Below are 21,399 nucleotides of genomic sequence, written 5' to 3'. Positions count from 1 at the left end.
ATTTACATAAGCCAGATCTTGTTCTGTTCCATTGTTTCTGATGTGTTTTCACTTTCCAGTCTCCATGCATTGCAGCACTGGAAAAAAATTTAATTAAAAGCCTGGGTGGCTCAGTCTGTTAAGCATCTGCCTTCGGCTCAGGTCCTGATCTCAGGGTCCTGGATCGAACCCCATGTCTGGGCGCCCTGCGTGGCAGGGAGTTTGCTTCTCCCTGTCCCTTTGCCCCTCCCCCCAATATGTGCTCTCTCTCTCTCTCAAATAAATAAATAAGATCTAACAAAACAATAAAAAAGCTACCACATTGTGTGATTGATTTAATAAAATTGATTTAATAAAACATGAAATGCAGGACCCTTAAAATTTTATCCTGTTCTCATTTCTCAGATGTGTATGTGTTGAACCTCCCAACCCTAGCAATGAAACTCTAAAAATATGGAAGGAAAAGAATTTAACAGCAGATGATATTTTCTGGGGGAATCTCACTGTTTCTGTGAGTACATGATGAAGTAAAGGGTTTTGCAATATTAACCTAGTTCTTTAACTTTTTATGAGTAGACCTTCATTTTCTTCTTGATCAGTAGGTATGATGTGTTTTCAGAATTTAGTGTTGTGTTGTGCAGATAGGAGTTGTCACATGGTTATGTATCATGTAGTAAAAAGTGTAGGCTAAAAGAATGAACCTGGTAGGGGGGATAAAAATGGACTAAATGTGACTTCCAAGATTTAATTATTAAAAAAGTGTGAAAATACTTCTGGTTTCTAATTCCAGGTAGATTGCAGGTTGATAAATTCGAAGAAAGTGTTTGCTAGGACTTTGGTTGCAAAGTATATATACTGGAGTTGACAGAACAGCCCACATCCATTTGTCCTCCTCTCCCTGTATCAGTGTATCTGCTCCATGAACAGCTTATTTAGAAGAACATGAGTGCTTTCCTAATGTCCTCGATGGCAAGCTGAACTTGGTTTAACTGTGGTCTAGTAGTCCACTCTGCAGTCTAGTCTGTAGAGACTAGTGTATCTTAAGCATGCAAGAAAGGAAACAGGACAAAAACATGTAATGAGCGCCTACTGTGTACTGAATACTATCACATATTCTTGTATTCTGTTGGGAAATGTTGTCCTGGCCCTAGAATATCTGTTTTAGGGCACTTCCCAGATTGGGCTTTGGGATTAAGGTATAAAGTGATTCTAGCAATATCAGTTAAAACCAAGATCTCTTGAGCTTCTTGGTGCTTTTTATATCATACAAGCGATCGTAGATCATTATTTTCTCACTAAGGATAATATATTATTGGAAGGGTACCATCTGCAGTTTCATCTCACTGATAATTTAAGTCTGTATGGTCCGGTACAGTAGCCATTGGCCACATGTGTCTATTTAAATTTAAGTTAAATAAATTAATTAAATGTTCAGTTCTCAGTTGCACTAGCCATGTTTCAAGAGCTCAGTCAGTTCTCCTGCTACATTGGACAGTGGAGATACGGAACATTTCTGTCATCACAGAAAGTTCTGTTGGACACTGCTGATTTAAAGCATTATGTACCAGTGATCAACTTAGATTAATGCTTGACTGTTTTATATTTAAAAACCCAGCGTTGCTACGAAAGAGGTCGAGTTAATAGAGGTGCTCAAATGAAAGTGATCTGTTAAAAAAAAAAAAGAAAAACCTCATTCCATTGTGAATAGGAGGTCTTGATATTACAGATACAGGTCTTTTGAGTGTATTTTCTTGTTATTCAAAAGGCCCATGGTTTTTGTTTCTGTTTTTTATACTTATAGCTTTTATTTTTGTGATCCATTTTGTAAATTTGTAGCATTACTAATCTCAGCAATTGGAAATCGAGAATAATGGAAACTTTGACTATTTTTCTCTTGGTAAACCTGAGTTGTGTTTCTTAAAATGAGTCTCATTAGAATATAAGTAAGAGAAAAATGACATTCGTGGCATGTATCATTGTTAATCTCTGGTTGCCTTTCAGTACTTTTTCCCCGAAAGGAAAATTAGGTCAATAAATTTCTATAATTGCATTATATTATGCCGTATAATTTTTTGAAAATAGAAATACTGTTTGAATGGTTGCTCTACTGCGCCTAGTCCCATGCTTTAATCCCATTGTTTTGAGTTAAGTCAGAAAAGCCAACCAGTTTTTTTCCTGATTTGAATTTATCACTATAGCTATTTCTTATTCAGCACTGTAAATAGACACAGTAGTAATTTTCTGTTGGTTGCATTGTTTTAAGCGACTTGTTTAAAAGTAAAGGAAAGATAGTAAAATTGTGGACCAGCAAGAATGCATACAAACTATTTGGGAATTACTATTCACTCTGAGGCATTCACTAAAGGGAATATGGAATCGAAAGGAAAGGACTGTGTGGTGTAACTTGGCAAAATACTGTATTTCAGTTCAGTGACTTACGATATACCTATTTTTCAAATTGTAACATCTCTGAACTCAGGGTATATCTTACAGTTGACGATGTGTTAAAGTTGACTTGACAGTGTTTTTTCTTTCTAAGTGAAGTACAAAATAATGGCGTGTCTTCAGTCACTAGCATCTTTGAGTCAATGGAGTTCATTGGTAATTTATTAGATACCTGAGAATCTTCTTCATTCTCACCTTTTTCTATTTTTTTTTTCTCCTTTTTTCCCCAGGAATGTAAAACCTTTCATGGTGTATTTGTAGGATCAGCTTGTAGTCTTCACGGACCTTATATTCCAGATGTGCTCTTTTGGTGTGTTATCTTATTTTTCACAACATTTTTTCTATCTTCATTCCTCAAGCAATTTAAGACCAAGCGGTATTTTCCTACCAAGGTAATTGGGATGTGATTTTGGAGTCCTGATAATATTCATGTTTTTAGCTTTTGTTACCTTGGTTTATTTCAGAACGGTAATACATTGTTTGGGGTTAATACTTGATATCAAATAGTTGTGAAGAACTTACTTATAGTGAAAAATGTATATCACATTTCTGAACTAACAGTAGGAAGATAATGGTACCTTGAGGAATGGGATGGTAGTACGTTAGTTGTGAAATGTGTTTCTTCTCTCTTTGAAAACATATTAGATACAGTGTATTTCATGGACATGTCATCACTAATTAAAAACCTCATTCACACTTTCTAGTGGCATATTTTAATGTGAAAGATGAGAATTATTTAGAAAGGACACATAGTGTTTCTGTGTTTATTTTAACACAATCCCTTTAATATAGGTGCGATCGACAATCAGTGACTTTGCTGTATTTCTCACAATAGTAATAATGGTTGCAATTGACTACCTTGTAGGAGTTCCATCTCCTAAACTTCATGTTCCTGAAAAATTCGAGGTAAGGATTTAAATATTTGGTTATTTGTGACGTGGGACTACCAAACTATTTTAAAATTAGATACTTTATAGGAATATATATATATATTTTTCACATACATAAAAGATGACAAGATGTAAAAAGAGAACTGAACCTATTTATGAAGTAAGCAAGAAGGTATCAAAGTTAGTCCCATCAGGGAGAGTGAATGAAAATACTCATGGTAAGTACTTGGGAGTCATTTAAAAAATTTGACCCTGCTGTGGTAGCTGGAGTTCATGATGTATTTTCCAGGCAAAAGAAACATTCTTTATTCCTTTATAAGGAAGTGACTCAAACTTGAATTTAAAATTGTAACAAGGAGATCCTAGTTAAATTTCTAGTAGAGTGGTGTATGTGACAGTAGATGGAATGCTCCATGTCAGGAGAGAATCAAATGTATTCTTCCACAAGAAAAATGATGCTTATCTGACCATCCATGAACGCTTTGCATTCATCATCAGACTGTAGCTATGTTGTACATAATGTAGCGTATGCATAATACAGCATTCAAGAATTGTTTTCCCTTTTAAGTAGGAGTTGGTAGCTTTTGAATAGTTTCTGGAATTCCCTATAGTTGAGTATTTGTGTCACTGGTTATGTTTATCTTTATAGCAAACTATATGACTTCTTTTAAAAACAGAAGGCTTAAAGGGGATTAGAAATAAGGAATAAAATGAATATAATTTTAGGCTGTTTTATTTCTTACTGGGAAAAAAAAAATATTTTAAAACCGGTAGTCTCCAAAGTAGAGTGCATGGGTGGAAAATGATCCACTAAAATTATATAGAAGGTCTACTTATATTTTTATTTAAAAATAAGAGAAAATTAGCTTTATAGTACTTACTGTATGAATTTTACTATGGAAAACCATTAGTAATGTAACACATAAATGGGTATTCTCATTGGGTATTCTCAATTTTATTAAAAAATTTTTTTTATTGTTTTACTCTTGGAAGTATATAATAAAATTTGGATACGTTTGTTTAAAAGCATAGATATTGAGCCACTAAAGATTTTTGGCCATTAAGAGATGACTATATGAAGGTCATTTTTTTTTTTTACCAAGTCTTTTACCAGATGAAACTATAAATTAATATCGGTTCAAAATATTGATGTAGCTTCCCTTAATCCTGGGCCCAGTTCCTTATATTCATTCCTAAATACATTTTGTTACTCATTTATTGATCTAGCTTTCAAGTAGCAAACTGATTTCAAGGGGGCATAAGATACATTTGGGGAAATAAATCAAGGAACACTTAAGAGCTTGTGCATTGTATAGATACAATATTTTTATTCATGTACAGTTTTGGATAGCAAGCAGCTTAATGTGTATTGGTGTGGGAAAATTGGAATTACCTGCATTTGAAAATATTAAATGTTCCCTTTGTATTGATAAATGTTTTTGTGAAGAAAAAACAGGCTTAAAATGAACTTTATGTAATGAAAACATGTTAGATTTCAGTATATCCAGTGCCCTCCAAGAATACTAAACTCTTAGGATCTTTTAAAATTTTTTGTTATAAAACAGATTTTACTTTACAGCATTGGAATGTATTTGTGTCTGATAAAGTGACAGATGTTTGTCAGTAGATGCTTTGGAAAGATATGTCCTGAGGCCCCAGTTCTAGTTTAGTCCTGACCCTGCCAAGATCCCTGGTCTGTAGGATCTTCGAAGAAGTTTAGTTTAGGAGTTGATCTAGTAGGTAGATTGACTTCACTTTATTTGAAGTGGGTTAGGAGCCTGTTGAAATGACACTCTACCTCACTTACCTATTTGTCTATAACAAACCTCCCCAAACATAAAACCTGTAAAACAGCAGCCCCTTATTTGTTCATAAATTGGTGGCAGTTGGTACTAAGCTTAGCTGGGTGGTGGTCTGGTCTCTTGGTTTGGGATCTTTCATGTGGCTACAGTCATCCATTGCTTTGATGGGGGCAATATGTCTTCATTTCCATGTCTGGGAAACTCAGATCAGATGGCTGAAACAGCTGGGGCAATTGGCTCCCTTCTCTCCCTCTCTCTCTCTCTCACTCACTCTCACCACGTTGTATCTCATTGTCAAGAAGGCTTATCCAGACTTACTCAACGGCTTAATCTCAGGGTTCCGAGAGGGTTAGAGAAGCTGCAAGGTCCCTTGAGATCAAGACTCAGAAGTCACACAGTGTCACTTTGGCTTTATTCTGTTGGCTGAAGTAAACCATAAGGACATTCTGGGTCCAAGAGGAGGAAATGGATTCCACCTCTAGACGGAAAGATTGACTACATGGCCGAGGGACCTTCGTCAAGGGATGGGAAACATTCTTGTGGCTGTCTTTGCAGATAATTCACCATACATTCCAAGATTTAATCTAGTTCTTTCTAATGCCTTGGAATTTCTTGGAATAGACATAGCCTATGTTGTGGAAATTTTGTGCAGTAGGAAGAAACTTCTTTCTTTTTATCTTTAATTTTTTAACAGCCTACTGATCCAAGTAGGGGCTGGATCATAAGCCCATTGGGAGAAAATCCTTGGTGGACTTTATTAATAGCTGCTATTCCAGCTCTGCTTTGTACCATTCTCATCTTTATGGATCAACAAATTACAGCTGTGATCATAAACAGAAAGGAGCACAAATTGAAGGTAATTTTAAAATTTTGTGTCAGGTTTTGTAATTTCTTCAGGAGTCTGAAGTGTTCTCGTAGTGACTGGAACATTAAAGGGTGTGAGATGGAAGTTAATTTCTTCTCTGTTTATAGAGTAATATAGTATTGTAACCTAAAAGAACAGCTTAGACTTAACAAATACTTCATGTTCATTTCACTTTTCAGAAAGGAGCTGGCTATCACCTTGATTTGCTTATGGTTGGTGTTATGTTGGGAGTTTGCTCTGTCATGGGACTTCCATGGTTTGTGGCTGCAACGGTGTTGTCAATAAGTCATGTCAACAGCTTAAAAGTTGAATCTGAATGTTCTGCTCCAGGGGAACAACCCAAGTTTTTGGGAATTCGTGAACAGCGAGTTACAGGGCTAATGATTTTTGTTCTAATGGGCCTGTCTGTGTTCATGACTTCAGTTCTAAAGGTAAAATCTCTTTATTGCAATATTTTAAAATCTTTTTTGTCAAAACATTTATACTCGGTTGTATGAAACTGAAACCTGAAAATATCTAAAATTAGTTTCGTTTCCTGGAATTTACTTGGAAAATAATATTCTGGTATATGGTGTTTAGCATAGTAGGCATTTCAGTGTTATATGTGTCCATTTTAGAAATATGTAAAATGATAGTATTAAAGACTATAGAGTTTTGGAAGGAGTTAATTCATGGCTTAGTTATGATCTAAAAGAATAGTATACCAGGGGATTTTATAGGCATCTTAGAGGAAGTAATAGAGAATTATGATTGACATAGTTATTTGACCAAAATTTGAAAATAATTGCTATTAATTAAATAAATGTATTCTTTCTGATCATCTAAATGAAATAAAGGTAGTAGAGCTCATTAGAAAACGAAACAGCTAATATTATAAATGAATCATGCAGGAAATTAAACTTTATGTTAAATATCTTTTAGTCACATCTGGTCTTTATTATACATATCCTAATGAATCTAGTGATTAAAAAATATAACAATAGAAAATATAGCTAATATCTAATCTGAAATTTTCTTTTCATTGTGGAAGAGCTCAACTCCGTTTTTTCCCTTGGTGTTTTAGTTATTGCAAAGAAAACTATAAAGTAAAGAGTTGTGTACATTTATAAATTGGGGAAAAAACTTGGAGGGTGTATGTATGTTATTAACTAAAAAAAAAAATTAAAGTTAAATACTAGAATTCTTTGGCCTTCATCTCATCAACTTTCTAGTAACTGACTAATTCACCAGATATTTGTTGAGTACTTACTGGGCTATTAAGACTGGAGAAATAATAATAAATAGGATATATTATTGTCTACTTTTCAGAACTTGGCAGTCTGGTTGGTGGAACAGATAGGTAAAGGGGCATTTACTGCATTGTGGTGACTGTATTGTTAGAAGTACTTGGCAAAGGAGGAGAAAGATTTAGTGCACTCTTATGGGGATATTGTCCCCTTTAAAGGTTGCCTTTAAAATTTTTGAAGTATTCACTGTATATAGGCAGAAAAATTCAAATAGAACATCAAGAAAGCCCTAAAATGAAAAGTTAGTCTCCCCGTTTTCCCTTACTTTCCAAAAACAACTCTCCAGGGGTAAACTCTTTTTTTTTTTTTTTTAATGATTTTATTATTATTATTATTATTATTATATTATGTTAGTCACCATACAGTACATCCCCGGTTTCCGATGTAAGGCTCGATGATTCATTAGTTGTGTATAACACCCAGTGCACCATGCAATACGTGCCCTCCTTACTACCCATCACCGGTCTATCCCATTCCCCCACCCCCCTCCCCTCTGAAGTCCTCAGTTTGTTTCTCATAGTCCATAGTCTCTCATGTTTCATTCCCCCTTCTGATTACCCCCCCTTTCTTTATCCCTCTCTTCCCCTACCGATCATCCTAGTTCTTACGTTCCATGGATGAGAGAAATCATACGATAGTTGTCTTTCTCTGCTTGACTTATTTCACTTAGCATTATCTCCTCCAGTGCTGTCCATGTTGTAGCAAATGTTGAGAACTCGTTCTTTCTGATAGCTGAGTAATATTCCATCGTATATATGGACCACAACTTCTTAATCCAGTCATCTGTTGAAGGGCATCTCGGCTCCTTCCACGATTTAGCTATTGTGGACATTGCTGCTATGAACATTGGGGTGCATATGGCCCTTCTCTTCACTACGTCTGTATCTTTGGGGTAAATACCCAGTAGTGCAATGGCTGGGTCATAGGGTAGCTCAATTTTTAACTTTTTAAGGGACCTCCACACTGTTTTCCAGAGTGGCTGTACCAACTTGCATTCCCACCAACAATGTAGGAGGGATCCCCTTTCTCCACATCCTCTCCAACAATTGTTGTTTCTTGCCTTGTCTATTTTTGCCATTCTAACTGGCGTAAGGTGGTATCTCAGTGTGGTTTTGATTTGAATTTCCTTGATGGCTAATGATTTTGAACATTTTTTCATGTGTCTGTTAGCCATTTGTATGTCTTCATTGGAAAAGTGTCTGTTCATATCTTCTGCCCATTTTTTGATTTGTTTATTTGTTTCTCGTGTATTGAGTTTGAGAAGTTCTTTGTAGATCTTGGATACCAGTCCTTTATCTGTAGTGTCATTTGCAAATATCTTCTCCCATTCCGTGGGCTGCCTCTTAGTTTTTCTGACTGTTTCCTTGGATGTGCAGAAACTTTTAATCTTGATGAAGTCCCATAAATTCATTTTATCTTTTGTTTCTCTTGCCTTTGGGGATGTGTCATGAAAAAGGTTGCTTTGGCCGATGTCGTAGAGGTTGCTGCCTATGTTCTCCTCTAGAATTTTGATGGATTCCTGTCTCACATCGAGGTCTTTCATCCATTTGGAGTTTATTTTTGTGTATGGTGTGAGAGAGTGGTCAAGTTTCATTCTTTTGCATGTAGCTGTCCAATTTTCCCAGCACCATTTATTGAAGAGACTGTCTTTTTCCCACCGGATGTTTTTTCCTGCTTTATCAAATATTAGTTGCCCAAAGAGCCGAGGGTCCATTTCTGGGCTCTCTATTCTGTTCCATTGGTCTATGTGTCTGTTTTTGTGCCAGTACCATGCTGTCTTTGTGATCACAGCTTTGTAGTACAGCTCGAAATCCGGCATTGTGATGCCCCCAGCTTTGTTTTTCCTTTTCAACAGTTCCTTGGAGATTCGGGGCCTTTTCTGTTTCCATACAAATTTAAGGACTGTTTGTTCCAGTTCTTTGAAAAATGTCCTTGGTATTTTGATCGGGATAGCATTGAAAGTGTAGATTGCTCTGGGTAGCATGGACATTTTAACTATGTTAATTCTTCCGATCCATGAGCATGGAATATCTTTCCATCTTTTTATGTCTTCCTCAATGTCTTTCAAGAGTGATTTATAGTTTCTAGAATATAGGTCCTTTACGTCTCTGGTTAAGTTAATTCCAAGGTAACGTATGGTTTTTGGTGCTATTGTAAATGGGATGGATTCCCTAATTTCTCTTTCTTCGGTCTCGTTATTCGTGTATAGAAATGCAACTGATTTCTGAGCATTGATTTTGTATCCCGCCACGTTACTGAATTGCTCTATAACTTCTAATAGTTTGGGAGTGGCTTCTTTTGGGTTTTCCATATAGAGTATCATGTCATCTGCAAAGAGAGACATTTTGACTTCTTCTTTGCCAATTTGAATACCTTTGATCCCTTTTTGTCGTCTGATTGCTGTTGCAAGGACTTCTAGTACTATGTTGAATAATAGTGGCGAGAGTGGGCATCCTTGTCGAGTTCCTGATCTTAAGGGAAAGGCTTCCAGCTTTTCCCCATTGAGAATAATATTTGCAGTAGGCTTTTCATAGATGGCTTTTATGAGATTGAGAAATGTACCTTCTATTCCTACACTCTGAAGGGTTTTAATCAGGAAAGGATGCTGTATTTTGTCAAATGCTTTTTCGGCATCGATTGAGAGGATCATATGGTTCCTGAGTCTTTTCTTGTTGATATGATGTATCACGCTGATTGATTTGCGAATATTGAACCACGCTTGCATCCCAGGTATGAATCCCACTTGATCGTGATGGATAATCCTTTTAATGTACTGTTGGATTCTATTAGCAAGTATCTTGTTGAGGATTTTGGCGTCCATATTCATTAGGGAAATCGGTCTGTAATTCTCCTTTTTGATGGGGTCTTTGCCTGGTTTGGGGATCAAGGTAATATTGGCCTCATAGAATGAGTTTGGTAGCTTTCCTTCTGTTTCTATTTTTTGAAATAGCTTTAGGAGAATAGGTATTATTTCTTCTTTGAATGTTTGGTAGAATTCCCCAGGAAAACCGTCCGGGCCTGGAGTTTTGTTATTTGGAAGGTTGTTTATCACTGACTCAATTTCTTCATAATTAATTGGCCTGTTTAAGGAATCAATTTCTTCCGGTTTCAATCTTGGTAGTTTATAGGTTTCCAGGAAGGATTCCATCTCTTCCAGATTGCTTAGTTTATTGGCATATAGCTGTTGATAAAAATTTCTAATAATCCTTCCAATTTCAATGGTGCTCGTCGTGACCTCTCCTTTTTCATTCATAATTTTAATAATCTGGGTCCTTTCTCTTTTCTTTTGGATAAGTCTTGCCAGTGGTCTGTCAATTTTATTGATTCTCTCAAAGAACCAGCTTCTAGTCCTGTTGATCTGCTCTACTGTACTTCTGGTTTCTGCTTGATTGATTTCAGCTCTAATTTTGGTCAACTGCTTCCTCGTGCGTGGATTAGGCCTGTCCCTCTGTTGCTGTTCCAGCTTCTTGAGGTGAGAATATAAAAACTGCATTTTAGATTTTTCTATTCTTTTGAGTGAGGCTTGGATGGCTATGTATTTCCCCCTTAGGACTGCCTTTGCAGTATCCCATAGGTTTTGGACTGTTGTATTTTCATTCTCATTGGTCTCCATAAATTGTTTAATTTGATTTTTGATTTCCTGGTTTATCGAGTCATTCCTGAGCAGGATGGTTCTTAGTCTCCAAGTGTTTGAGTTTCTTCCAAATTTTTCCTTGTGGTTGAGTTCCAATTTCAGAGCGTTGTGGTCTGAGAATATGCAGGGGATAATTTCAATCTTTTGGTATCGGTTGAGACCTGTTTTGTGTCCCAGAACATGGTCTATTCTTGAGAATGTTCCATGGGCATTAGAATAGAATGAGTATTCTTTGGTTCTGGGGTGTAGTGTTCTATATATATCTATGAGGTCCAACTCGTTGAGTATGGCATTCAAAGCCTTTGATTCTTTGCTTAGTTTTTGCCAGGGTGTTCTGTCTATTTCTGATAGTGGAGTGTTGAGGTCCCCTACTATTAATGTATTTTTATTTATATGTCTCTTTATTCTGGTTAAGAGTTGGCTTGTGTATCTTGCTGCTCCTCCAGGGGTAAACTCTTTTTAACATCTTTGTTTTTTAAGTTATATTGGTGGTTACAACCATTATAATTAATAATTTTAATTTTAATTTTCTCTCAAAGTTTCTCAAAGTTGAGTTTTAAGGACGACCTCTGGGAGTCCACAAAAGCAGAAGTATTTGGGGAGCGTGTCCTCAGTATTCCTTTGAAGAACATAAAGGGTCCTAAGACTAAAAAGCTTGGGAGCCTGTCATATAAGGTCAGACGTTTTATGAGGATTTAGCGTACTTAGGTGTCCACCAGCCAGTCTTCCTTCCATCACCTGCCTTTGGTTGACTGTGTTTTTAGTTTTACGAACATTTGCATTGTATGCCGTAATTATAATTAAACTGTCCATGCTTTTTCTGTAAGTTAGATCATAAAAATGTAAACCCTCTGGGAGCACATAGTCAGTATTATGATGATACATATGTGTTCACTGAGGACTAGGCAGGCTGATCTGCCTGCGTGGAGGCAGAAATAGACCCTATTTCCTCCCTAAGCTCTTGTCGCTGCTTGAAGAGTAACTGCCCAAGCCTTAGGGCCCAACAAGTTTTCTTAGCACCTATTACCTTCCCTTACTTTAAAAAAAAGAATTGCATATACCACTTCCACTTTTTCTTACATCTTTTTTATATTTTATTTTTTTATTTTTTGCATTGCCAAAGGAATTCCTAGAGTAATTTTTTCATATGTGGTGCCATGGGTGGTAAACTTTCAGAGTTCTTTCGTGTTTCAAATTATTCTCACATTTGATAGATAGTTAGGTATACGTACATTTCAGTGTTCAATATTGTTTTTCTTTGAGTCTTAAAGTCATTGTTTCCTATAGACCAGTGGTTCTAATAATATGTCTGATATCTGTTTGGTTTTTGTAATTTCAGAGGTATTTTTTTCCTTTCTAGAAGCTACCAAAATTTGGTGTTCTGAAATTTCACTGGGATATTTAGGTGGACAGATGGATAGGGACTTTCATTCACCTTACCACTCTCACTATGGGCCATTGTTCTCTGGAAACCTGTGCTTTTGATTATGGGAATTTTGGGTCAGTGTTTTTTTTCTCTTCTCTCTGTTAACTATTTCTTCAACTTCAGGTCGACAGATATTAGACCTTCTGGATATGTTCTCACATTACTATCCTGCGCCCTCACTGTTAATGAAAATTTCCTGTTTTTCTTAGATCTCTTTAGTCTCATCAAAATCAATATTACAAAATTAATTATTTTGATAATTATATCTTTAAATTTCTAGAAGCCTTTTTCATTCTGATTATTTCCTTTCCCTAGCATTCTGAAGTTGCTTTATGGATAAAATATTCTCCTGAAATTTCCTGAGGATATTTATTAGATTTTTAACTTGTTTTCTTCTCTTCCTGTAGTACTTTTTCCTCCTAGGCTTCTTAGGAAGGACATTCTCAGTTGTTCAGTGGAGAGTGAGTGTGGTTTTCCTCTGTAGCTGTTAGGTCTTTTTTTTTTACAGGTCTCTTTCTTGGTGCGAGTGCTGCTTGTGGTTTTTGAGCAGGTGGGCGGAGCCTACGCATGGTAGGGAGGCGGTTGGGATCCCTTTAACTGCCAAAGTAATAAGGACTTTCTTGGGAGTGGAGTTCAGTGATTCTATCAGTAAATGGTACTATTGTATAATAGCTACTATATGGTAGTGATAGCAATGATAATGGCTCATGCTTTTAAAAATTTTTTATTAAGTTTTTATTTTAATTCCTGGCTAAAGCTTTATGAATGATTGATATGCGTTGTGTGCTTTTCTGAGTATTTTAGTATTTGAAATCCTTTAGTCTTCCTGCAATCTGTTATAGGAATGATAGCGTAGAGAGGGTAAGGCTCAAGAAGAGCTTACCTGGCTTCCTAAACCAGGCAGTCTGATTGTAGTGCTCACATTCTTAATCACTGAACATTTTCCCATTTCAGGAAGAAACATGTAGAAGATAGTTTTTCAAGGAGTCTGTTGTTTATTAGCATTTTTCTTATTTATAGAAAAGTTAGGTCTCATCACTGAAAGATCTTTTAATTCTGTCTCCATATGTACTCACTATGTTTTTGTGTATTTTATTGCTATGAAATTGTTCTAGTAGCATGGGTTCTAACTGTGGTCCTTTCACTTACAGTTTATTCCCATGCCTGTCCTGTATGGTGTTTTCCTTTATATGGGAGTTTCCTCATTAAAAGGAATCCAGGCAAGTCTTAAGTAGTTAATGATTTTGTAGAAAAACTTAAAATGTATTTTAAATTTGCAAAGATTGTTTTTATGATGGTAGTGATGTATTCTCAACTCTGATATTCTGGGAGGCAGGTTAGCTGATGACTTCAAATCCACGTTTTCCAAATGATTATTGCTTACTACATATTTTTCCCTCAAGAATGAGATCGTGAAGGAGATCATCCTTACCTGTTTTTAATAGAAGCCAATGAAAGGCCCTGTAACTATCGATAAAGACTAGTATAGTAAGAGAGGGGGATGTTGAGGACTGGAATGGTTAATACTTGCCATTTGTGCGGTCCAATACAGTTTATAAAGCCTCGTACACAAATTATTTTCTGTGATTCTCAAAACAACATTGTTAAGCAGGATAGGAAGAAGTATTAATATTGTCAACTAAGAAACAGAAACAGAGGGACTTACGGACGGTTCTTAACCAAGTAAGCAATGGAGCCAAGGTTAGAACCCAGTGATTTCCCTACTCTCTTGGTCTTGTTTATAATAATTCCTGGAAAACAACCTGATAAAATTTATTAAAAAGTTCTTCATGTAGAACGTGTGGCTCTGAAAGCACTGTTAGCAGCACGTGGCCACCTCCTGTCATGGAAAGCGTATTGTCTGATATTGCCAGCTAATGCTGGCAAGGCTTCTCAGAGATAGCATCTCCATTTTTTTCAGTAGTGCTGGGTCTTCCCTCCACTGGTCAAGGAATGATCTCATCAATTCACTATATTTTCTTTTTTTTTAATTTTTCTTTTATAACTTTCTTTTACAAGTTTGTGAGATCTTACTCCTGGTTTATAAATGAGGAAACTAAAGTTCAAACAGACTAAGGAATTTGCTCATAGTTTCCTTTTTGTTGGGTGAAAGTTCAGTAATTGTTACTTCAGGCTATTTTATAGAACGGGTAATGTTAGAGTTGGAAAGAACCTTGGAAATTGTTGCTCTTTTATTGTACATATTAGAAAACAAAGTCAAAGAAAGTAAATGACTTGCGCAATTGATTATAGCAATAAATTTATTTATTTTAATCCCCCAAATTAAGACATTTTGTGGTTTGAGTTTTCTGATTAAATTAATTGCATTAATTTAGAATGATTGCCTTGATTTTTGCCCCCCTCCTTGGGACCAGATGTTCTGTATTGAAATATTCTCCTATACTATCAGGACATATCGAGGAAGTTATGGTAAAATCACAAAACTCTAAGGTTGTATATCATTTCCTAAGTAGCAGAAATGATACTTTTGTTGAAAACTTTTTCTTGCTTTGTTTTGTTTTCCATTCAATACATAGTTTTTTGACCGTATAAAATTATTTGGAATGCCTGCTAAGCATCAGCCTGATCTGATATACCTTCGTTACGTGCCTCTCTGGAAGGTCCATATTTTCACAGTCATTCAGCTCACTTGTCTGGTTCTTCTGTGGGTGATAAAAGCTTCAGCTGCTGCGGTAGTTTTTCCCATGATGGTAAGGCTTTTTTTTTTTTTTTTAACTTTTTCAGACTTTGTCACTAGTTAATAACTCTCCTGTGTGTTTCAACAGTATTTTACTGACATTTATCTTAGTAACATAGTGTGGTAATGTATTAGTAATATTTATATTTGAGAAAGGGAATAGCCCATTTTAAGCACCTTAGGTGTTTCAAAATAGGAATTGGCCCTTTTGTAGCTTTAAACCAGTCGCTTTAGAAACTGAATTTGCTTTTTATTTTCTACATTTTTGTTTGTTTTTTAGTCCTTGGGCTATAGAAGGCTGTTTTGTATTTTTAAACAACTTTAGAATTTAGGACATTTATGGAACAAAGATGATAACCAGATGTAAAAAAGCAAAGCAGCTAGAACAGCATAGTTCTTTAATAGAATGTTTCAATACATCTTTCTCAGAAATTCACAGATCTAGAAGTTCAAAAATAATAAAGATTTTAGATGATATTAATAAGACAATATCGTTCACTAAATTATCACAGAATATTGCATTTTGCAAACAGGATATTCATCCTTTTGTACATTCCATGTAAACATTGGTTATGTACTTGGCCACAAAGAAAATCTTAAAAATTAAAAAGCTATAAAAATTATCTAGGTAATTGCATTTCCTGATCACAAATAAATTAGATTACAAACGAATAATGAAAAACACTTAAAAAAATCTAAAGTATTTAGACATTAAATGCTGAAATAATCCCTGGGTTGAAAACTGGGTTAAAAAAACATTGTAGGTATTGCAGCAGAGAATTTTTGATAAAGTCTGTGAGATACACCTAAAATTCATAAGGAAAATGTATACCCTTCACTACATATATTATTCAAGAAGACTTTAAAAAATGCAACCAAATTTTTTATTTGTAAAAGTCAATAATGAACAAACTCCTTCCAAGCTTGAGTAGAGAAGAAAAGAAGAGAGCAAAATAGACAAGATTACGAAAGAGAAGAGACATACAATCACAGCTGTGGAAGAGATTTGAGGGGCTTTATGAAAATACTACATGAACCTATAGAAATAAGTTTGTACGTCTAGACCAGAGGTTGACAAACTTTATTTCTGTAAAGTGTCAAATAGTAAATATTTTCAGCTTTATAGGTCACAAGATATATAGGCACTTCTGTAACAGGAGAGAAGTTTACACAATTTCTTTTTTTTTTTTTTTTTAAGATTTTTTATTTATTTATTCGACAGAGATAGAGACAGCCAGCGAGAGAGGGAACACAAGCAGGGGGAGTGGGAGAGGAAGAAGCAGGCCCACAGCGGGGGAGCCCCATGTGGGGCTCGATCCCAGAATGCCGGGATCACGCCCTGAGCCGAAGGCAGACGCTTAACCGCTGTGCCACCCAGGCGCCCCTCCACAATTTCTTATTGGTGAAACCTAAAAAGTAATTGTACAGTTTTTTAAAATGAAAGACTACTAATGGGAAGAATGGAATTCTTTTCATTTGGGTTAATAATTCACTTGGCTGAGGTTCAAAGTGTTCCCTATCATCAAATCAACTCCAAATGTGCATCTTTAAAAGCTATTTTAGGTCACAGGCCATAAAAACAGGTAGGGCCAGACTTAACCGAAGGGCTGTGGTTTGCCTGCCACTGATCTAGAGGAGATGGATTATTTCCGTTCTATACATACATTTTTCAGAATCGACCCAAAGAGAAATATAAAATCTATGGATCTGTATAACTCACTTGCATACAAGAGACTGGAGAAATGGCCGAAGAGCTGCCTTGGGATCACAGGCCCAGCTGAGTTTTAAAGAACAGTTAATTCCAGTACTTCTTGAATTATTCTAGAAAAGATGGAAAGATCTGCATTTTTTTCTCATGAAACACTAGCAAGATCTTAATAACAAAGGCTAGTAAAGTTATACAGAAGAATGATGGTGATTTCTCACTAATATAAGTGCAAAAAAACCTTAAGATATTAACAAATAAATAAATTCTCAGTGTTTCTGTAAGTAATATATCATGATTAAATAGACTGTGATACTTCAGCAGCAAGGAAGAATTTCCAACATAATTAAAGATAGAAAGTTATAAAATTACAGTCATCATGAATAAAAATTTGTAAATGAGTTCTAATATAGGGAAGCACAGTATTACTGTTATTTGATATGAATTGAAGGTTCTAACTGTGATATAAGAATAATATAATATTTGTTATAAGGAAGAGATAACATTATTTGTAGATACTGTGATTGCCTATTAACTCAAATGACTCAAGTGAAAAAAGACTAAAAGTCCTAATAGAATTAGGAAGAATTTTGTTATAGTGGGTGGTTATAAGAAAACTCACTGGCTTACCAAAAGAAATTTATTATATGATAGCTTTGGATTCTGGAAGTTTGAAATCAAGGTGTGGATGAGGCCATGCTGTCTCCGTAACCTGTAAGGGAACCCTTTGTGCCTCTTCCTAGCTTCTGGAGGTTTGCTGAAAGTCTTTGGCATTGTGTTGCAACTGTATAACTCCAAATTCCCACCTTGTCATGTGGTGTTCTGTGTGTCACTGTGTCTTGATATGACCATTTTATAAGAACACTGGACATACTGTATTAGGAGCCCACCCTACTCCAGTATGACCTCATCTTTATATCTCCAACATCCCTATTTCCAAATAAAGTCATATTCTGGGTACTACGGGTTAGGATTTCAATGTATCTTTCATGGGGGACACAATTCAATCCATAATAATGGTGAAGTACATAAAATTAAGACCTGAACAAATAGGAAGATATATCACGTTCTTTGTTTTGCATACTTAGTATTGTAAAGACGTCACTTCCAAGTATGAATTTTATGAGTTTTATTTGCATGTATGTTTGTGCGTATTCGGAGAGGTTGTTGTCAGTGTGAATCGGATAATTTTAAAGGTTATAGAGTAAAATAAATGCCAGAGTCATAGATAACAACATGGATGGTAGACATGTTCTGTATCTTGTTTGGGTGTGGATTCCACGAATATGTATGTTTGTCAAAAGCGCCAAACTATATATATGATATTTTTCTATTTTACTATATATAAATTGTTATATTAATGAAAAAATAAGGCTATAGTAAATACCAGAGGAATAACAAAACAAAACTAATTAAGAATTCCTGGCTGGGTCCGGGGTGAAGGACTTGATTGTTCCTGTGTTGATATCACTCTGTTGTGATAACTAAATATTTAAAAATTGCTGTCAAGTCAGTGTAGCTAACACAGTATGGAATTGGCATGGGAATAGACAAATCAGAAGAATAGACTAATGAGTCCAGAAATTTATCAGAATATATGAGAACTTACCACTTGAATACCATAAGCAGGTCATTTCATTAAAGGTGATCATTTATTCATCTATGTGGGAAAATTTAGTATGTAGTCTTAGAAGATTTGACTGTGTATGGGAGCTAAGGTTGCTTCTGTAACCAACACCATATTCAGAAAGAAACCATAAATGAATTGAAGATTTAAATGTTAAAATGTAGTAGAAAATTTTGAAAAAAATATTTATATAGTCCAGTGATTGAGGGTAACTTTTCCAAGAGGATAGGGAAACCCAACTGTAAAGGAAAGATTTATTTGACCACATGATAATTAAATGTTTTATATGAACATAGTAAAATCAGATTGTGAACTGGGAGAAAGTATTTGTAGCATATAAGGCAGATAAAATGCTTCCATCTGAACTACACAGAGCTCTTATGCATTCATGAACAAAAGTCATAAAAATTGAAAACCAGACAAAAGATAGTAATAAGGAAAATGGTAAGAACAGAAGAAACCCAAATGGCCAATGAACATTTGAAAACATCTTCAACCCTTACAGCAGTGAAAGGTAAACAAATTAAAGTAATTGGTGTCTCTTTTTCACATATATAATGGGGAAGTCTAAACCTAATATTGGCAAATGAGTTCTCTAATGCATTGCTTAAGAGATTTTTAAATTTACATCTATTTAGGAGTGTCTGGGTGTCTTAGTTGGTTAAGCATCCTACTCTTGATTTCGGCTCAGGTCATGAGATCGAGCCCTATATCGGGTTCTGTGCTGGGGGTGGTTGGAGCCTGCTTAAGATTCTCTGTCTGTCTCCCCTCCGCCCCCATGCACACTCTCAAAAAAAATAATATCTGCCTATATAATATATATCGTTTAAAGTCATAAAAATTAATAATCTTGTACTGTGAAGATACCATGCTTAATCTGCTTTATAGTTTTATGCAGGATGCAAGGAGTTTATATAGGAAAAGGTTAAAAATGCCATTTCTTTTATGTTTTCTTTGAGCAGGAACCTTGAGAGAAATTGGTGACTCAGTTTCTTTGAAATAAGATGGTGTGTGAAGTGATTTTTATTTTTTTTTTTAATTTATTTACTTTATTAGAGAGAGAGAGAGAGAGTGTGAGTACACATGCAGGGAGGGGCAGAGAGAGACTTTAACAGACTCCTTGCTGATCGTGGAACGCGAGGCCGGGCTTGATCTCATGATCCTGAGATCCTGACCTCAGCCTAAACCAGAAGTCCGGACCATTAATCAGCTGCACCACCCAGGGGCCCCTGAAGTGATTTTTAAATAAAATACATGAAGTACTTTTTTGTTTGTTTATGATTTGATACTTTTTCTCTCTTTAAGTGATATAATTTATGTATTTTTAGATGTTTCTTAATCGTTTCTCCCCAACTTTTTAAGGTTCTTGCATTAGTCTTTGTGCGCAAACTCATGGATCTGTGTTTCACAAAGAGAGAACTTAGTTGGCTTGATGATCTCATGCCAGAAAGTAAGAAAAAGAAAGAAGATGACAAAAAGAAAAAAGAGAAAGAGGTAAAAAGACCAGAATTTTAAATTTACGCCGTTCACTTGTTTAATATTTCGTACCAAGTAGCAGGCACTCTCGTGGTTTTTACAGGAATCAGCTCCTTTAATCCTCCTAAGAACCTTATTATTATGAAGTGTAGATGCTTCTGTTATTCCCAGTTTACAAATAAGAAAACTGAGGCAGAGGTTAGTAGGTAACTTGTTCCAGACATTAGCTCTTACTCATTTTACCAACTTAAGTTGCCCTTCCAAAGTGCTGACCCAAAAATAACCTTTTAGAAGTTACATATCACATGTGCACTTAATTTTAACAGAGAATTTAGCAGTGTTTAGAGCATAGTTAAAGCATAAGTAACGAAAGCACATTACTAAATAAGCACATTTTAGTGTACATTTTAATTTTAACAGCATTTTAATAATCCGACATATACATAATGACAAAAAAGGACTGTAATTTTTTTACAAAAAAGTACTATTAAGCTCTAGTCTTAACATGCAGTATTATGTACCATTAGTTAATGTGTATACAGAGATTTACATGAATATTTTATTCTGAATTTGATTTTTTTTAAATAACCAGCACAATGCTATTACATAGTAAGAAGGAAAAGTAGACATTGAACATTTAGCACAGATGATTATATTGATTTTAGTACCCTACTCAGTTTTCCCATTAAGAATATTGCTTGAAAATCAAAGATAAGAAGAAAGATAATACATTTTAAATATTATGGTCCTGTTTAAATAGAGATCTCAAAATTACTTTTCCCCCTAATTTTTGAGAGAAAGCAGCATAATTTATACTTTATTACATTGCATAGTATTTATGGACATGCATTTATTAAAACTTTACAGGCAAAGTTTAACAAACTTTAAACTGGGTTTAAGCCTTGGTATTTTTTTCATAGTTTGGATTGATCATTCAATGCTGATTTATGGCAAAATTACTGGTTTTATGTTTATTTTTTAACAAAAATTATGACTCTTTAATTAGGATACTAACTGGAATACTAGTTTGAATTGAGCCTCCAAAATTTTTAAAAGAGTTTTTTTTTTAACTATATTATATATGTAAATGTTTATAAACTTCTGGTGAATTTTCAAATAGGATGCAATTTATTTATGAAATACGTAGGTTGAAATTACCTGTTTATTATTTTCTGTATTAAGTTAGAAGAAGGTTCAGTGTATATAACAGAAAACAAGCGTAATGGAGGCTTAAGCACAAGAGTTTATGCTCTCATGTAGACATCTTGGGAAGAGTGAGTGATCTAGTGTGATGGCTCCACGGAGTGCTCTGGAGTGCCTGTGCTGCTGTCCTCCCAACCTCCGCACACAGTTTCCATTCTCAGAATCACCTCATAGGTCAGAATGAATGCTGAGCTTGAGCTCTCATGTTAGCATTAGAGATGGCAGGAAGGAAAGGGGTGGGGTGAGAAAGCAAAATGGGCTCTCTCCTGCTATCCTGTTTTTTAAGAAGTTTTTCCAGAAATGTCATCCAGTAAGTTCCACTTGCATCTCATGGTCACGTGAAGTTGCAAGGAATGCTGGGAA

At 35.3% G+C, this 21,399-nt stretch overlaps 1 protein-coding gene across 5 annotated transcripts in view; it reads left to right on the top strand.

The window, feature by feature from the left end:
- Positions 1 to 21,399, top strand: part of SLC4A7 (solute carrier family 4 member 7) — a 110,903-nt gene that overhangs the window by 79,607 nt on the left and 9,897 nt on the right. For all 5 annotated transcript variants that reach the window (XM_040636882.1, XM_040636885.1, XM_040636883.1 and 2 more), the window contains 8 exons: positions 385 to 490; positions 2,655 to 2,816; positions 3,217 to 3,330; positions 5,811 to 5,972; positions 6,161 to 6,412; positions 13,479 to 13,547; positions 14,865 to 15,038; positions 19,720 to 19,851. In XM_040636882.1, the coding sequence (XP_040492816.1) occupies positions 385 to 490; positions 2,655 to 2,816; positions 3,217 to 3,330; positions 5,811 to 5,972; positions 6,161 to 6,412; positions 13,479 to 13,547; positions 14,865 to 15,038; positions 19,720 to 19,851 (1,171 nt within the window). The remainder of the gene's footprint in view (positions 1 to 384; positions 491 to 2,654; positions 2,817 to 3,216; positions 3,331 to 5,810; positions 5,973 to 6,160; positions 6,413 to 13,478; positions 13,548 to 14,864; positions 15,039 to 19,719; positions 19,852 to 21,399) is intronic.

The sequence above is a fragment of the Ursus maritimus genome, unplaced genomic scaffold (genome assembly GCF_017311325.1).
Source record: "Ursus maritimus isolate PB19 unplaced genomic scaffold, ASM1731132v1 scaffold_20, whole genome shotgun sequence".
Lineage (NCBI taxonomy): Eukaryota > Metazoa > Chordata > Mammalia > Carnivora > Ursidae > Ursus > Ursus maritimus.
This window is presented reverse-complemented; position numbering and strand designations above follow the sequence as displayed.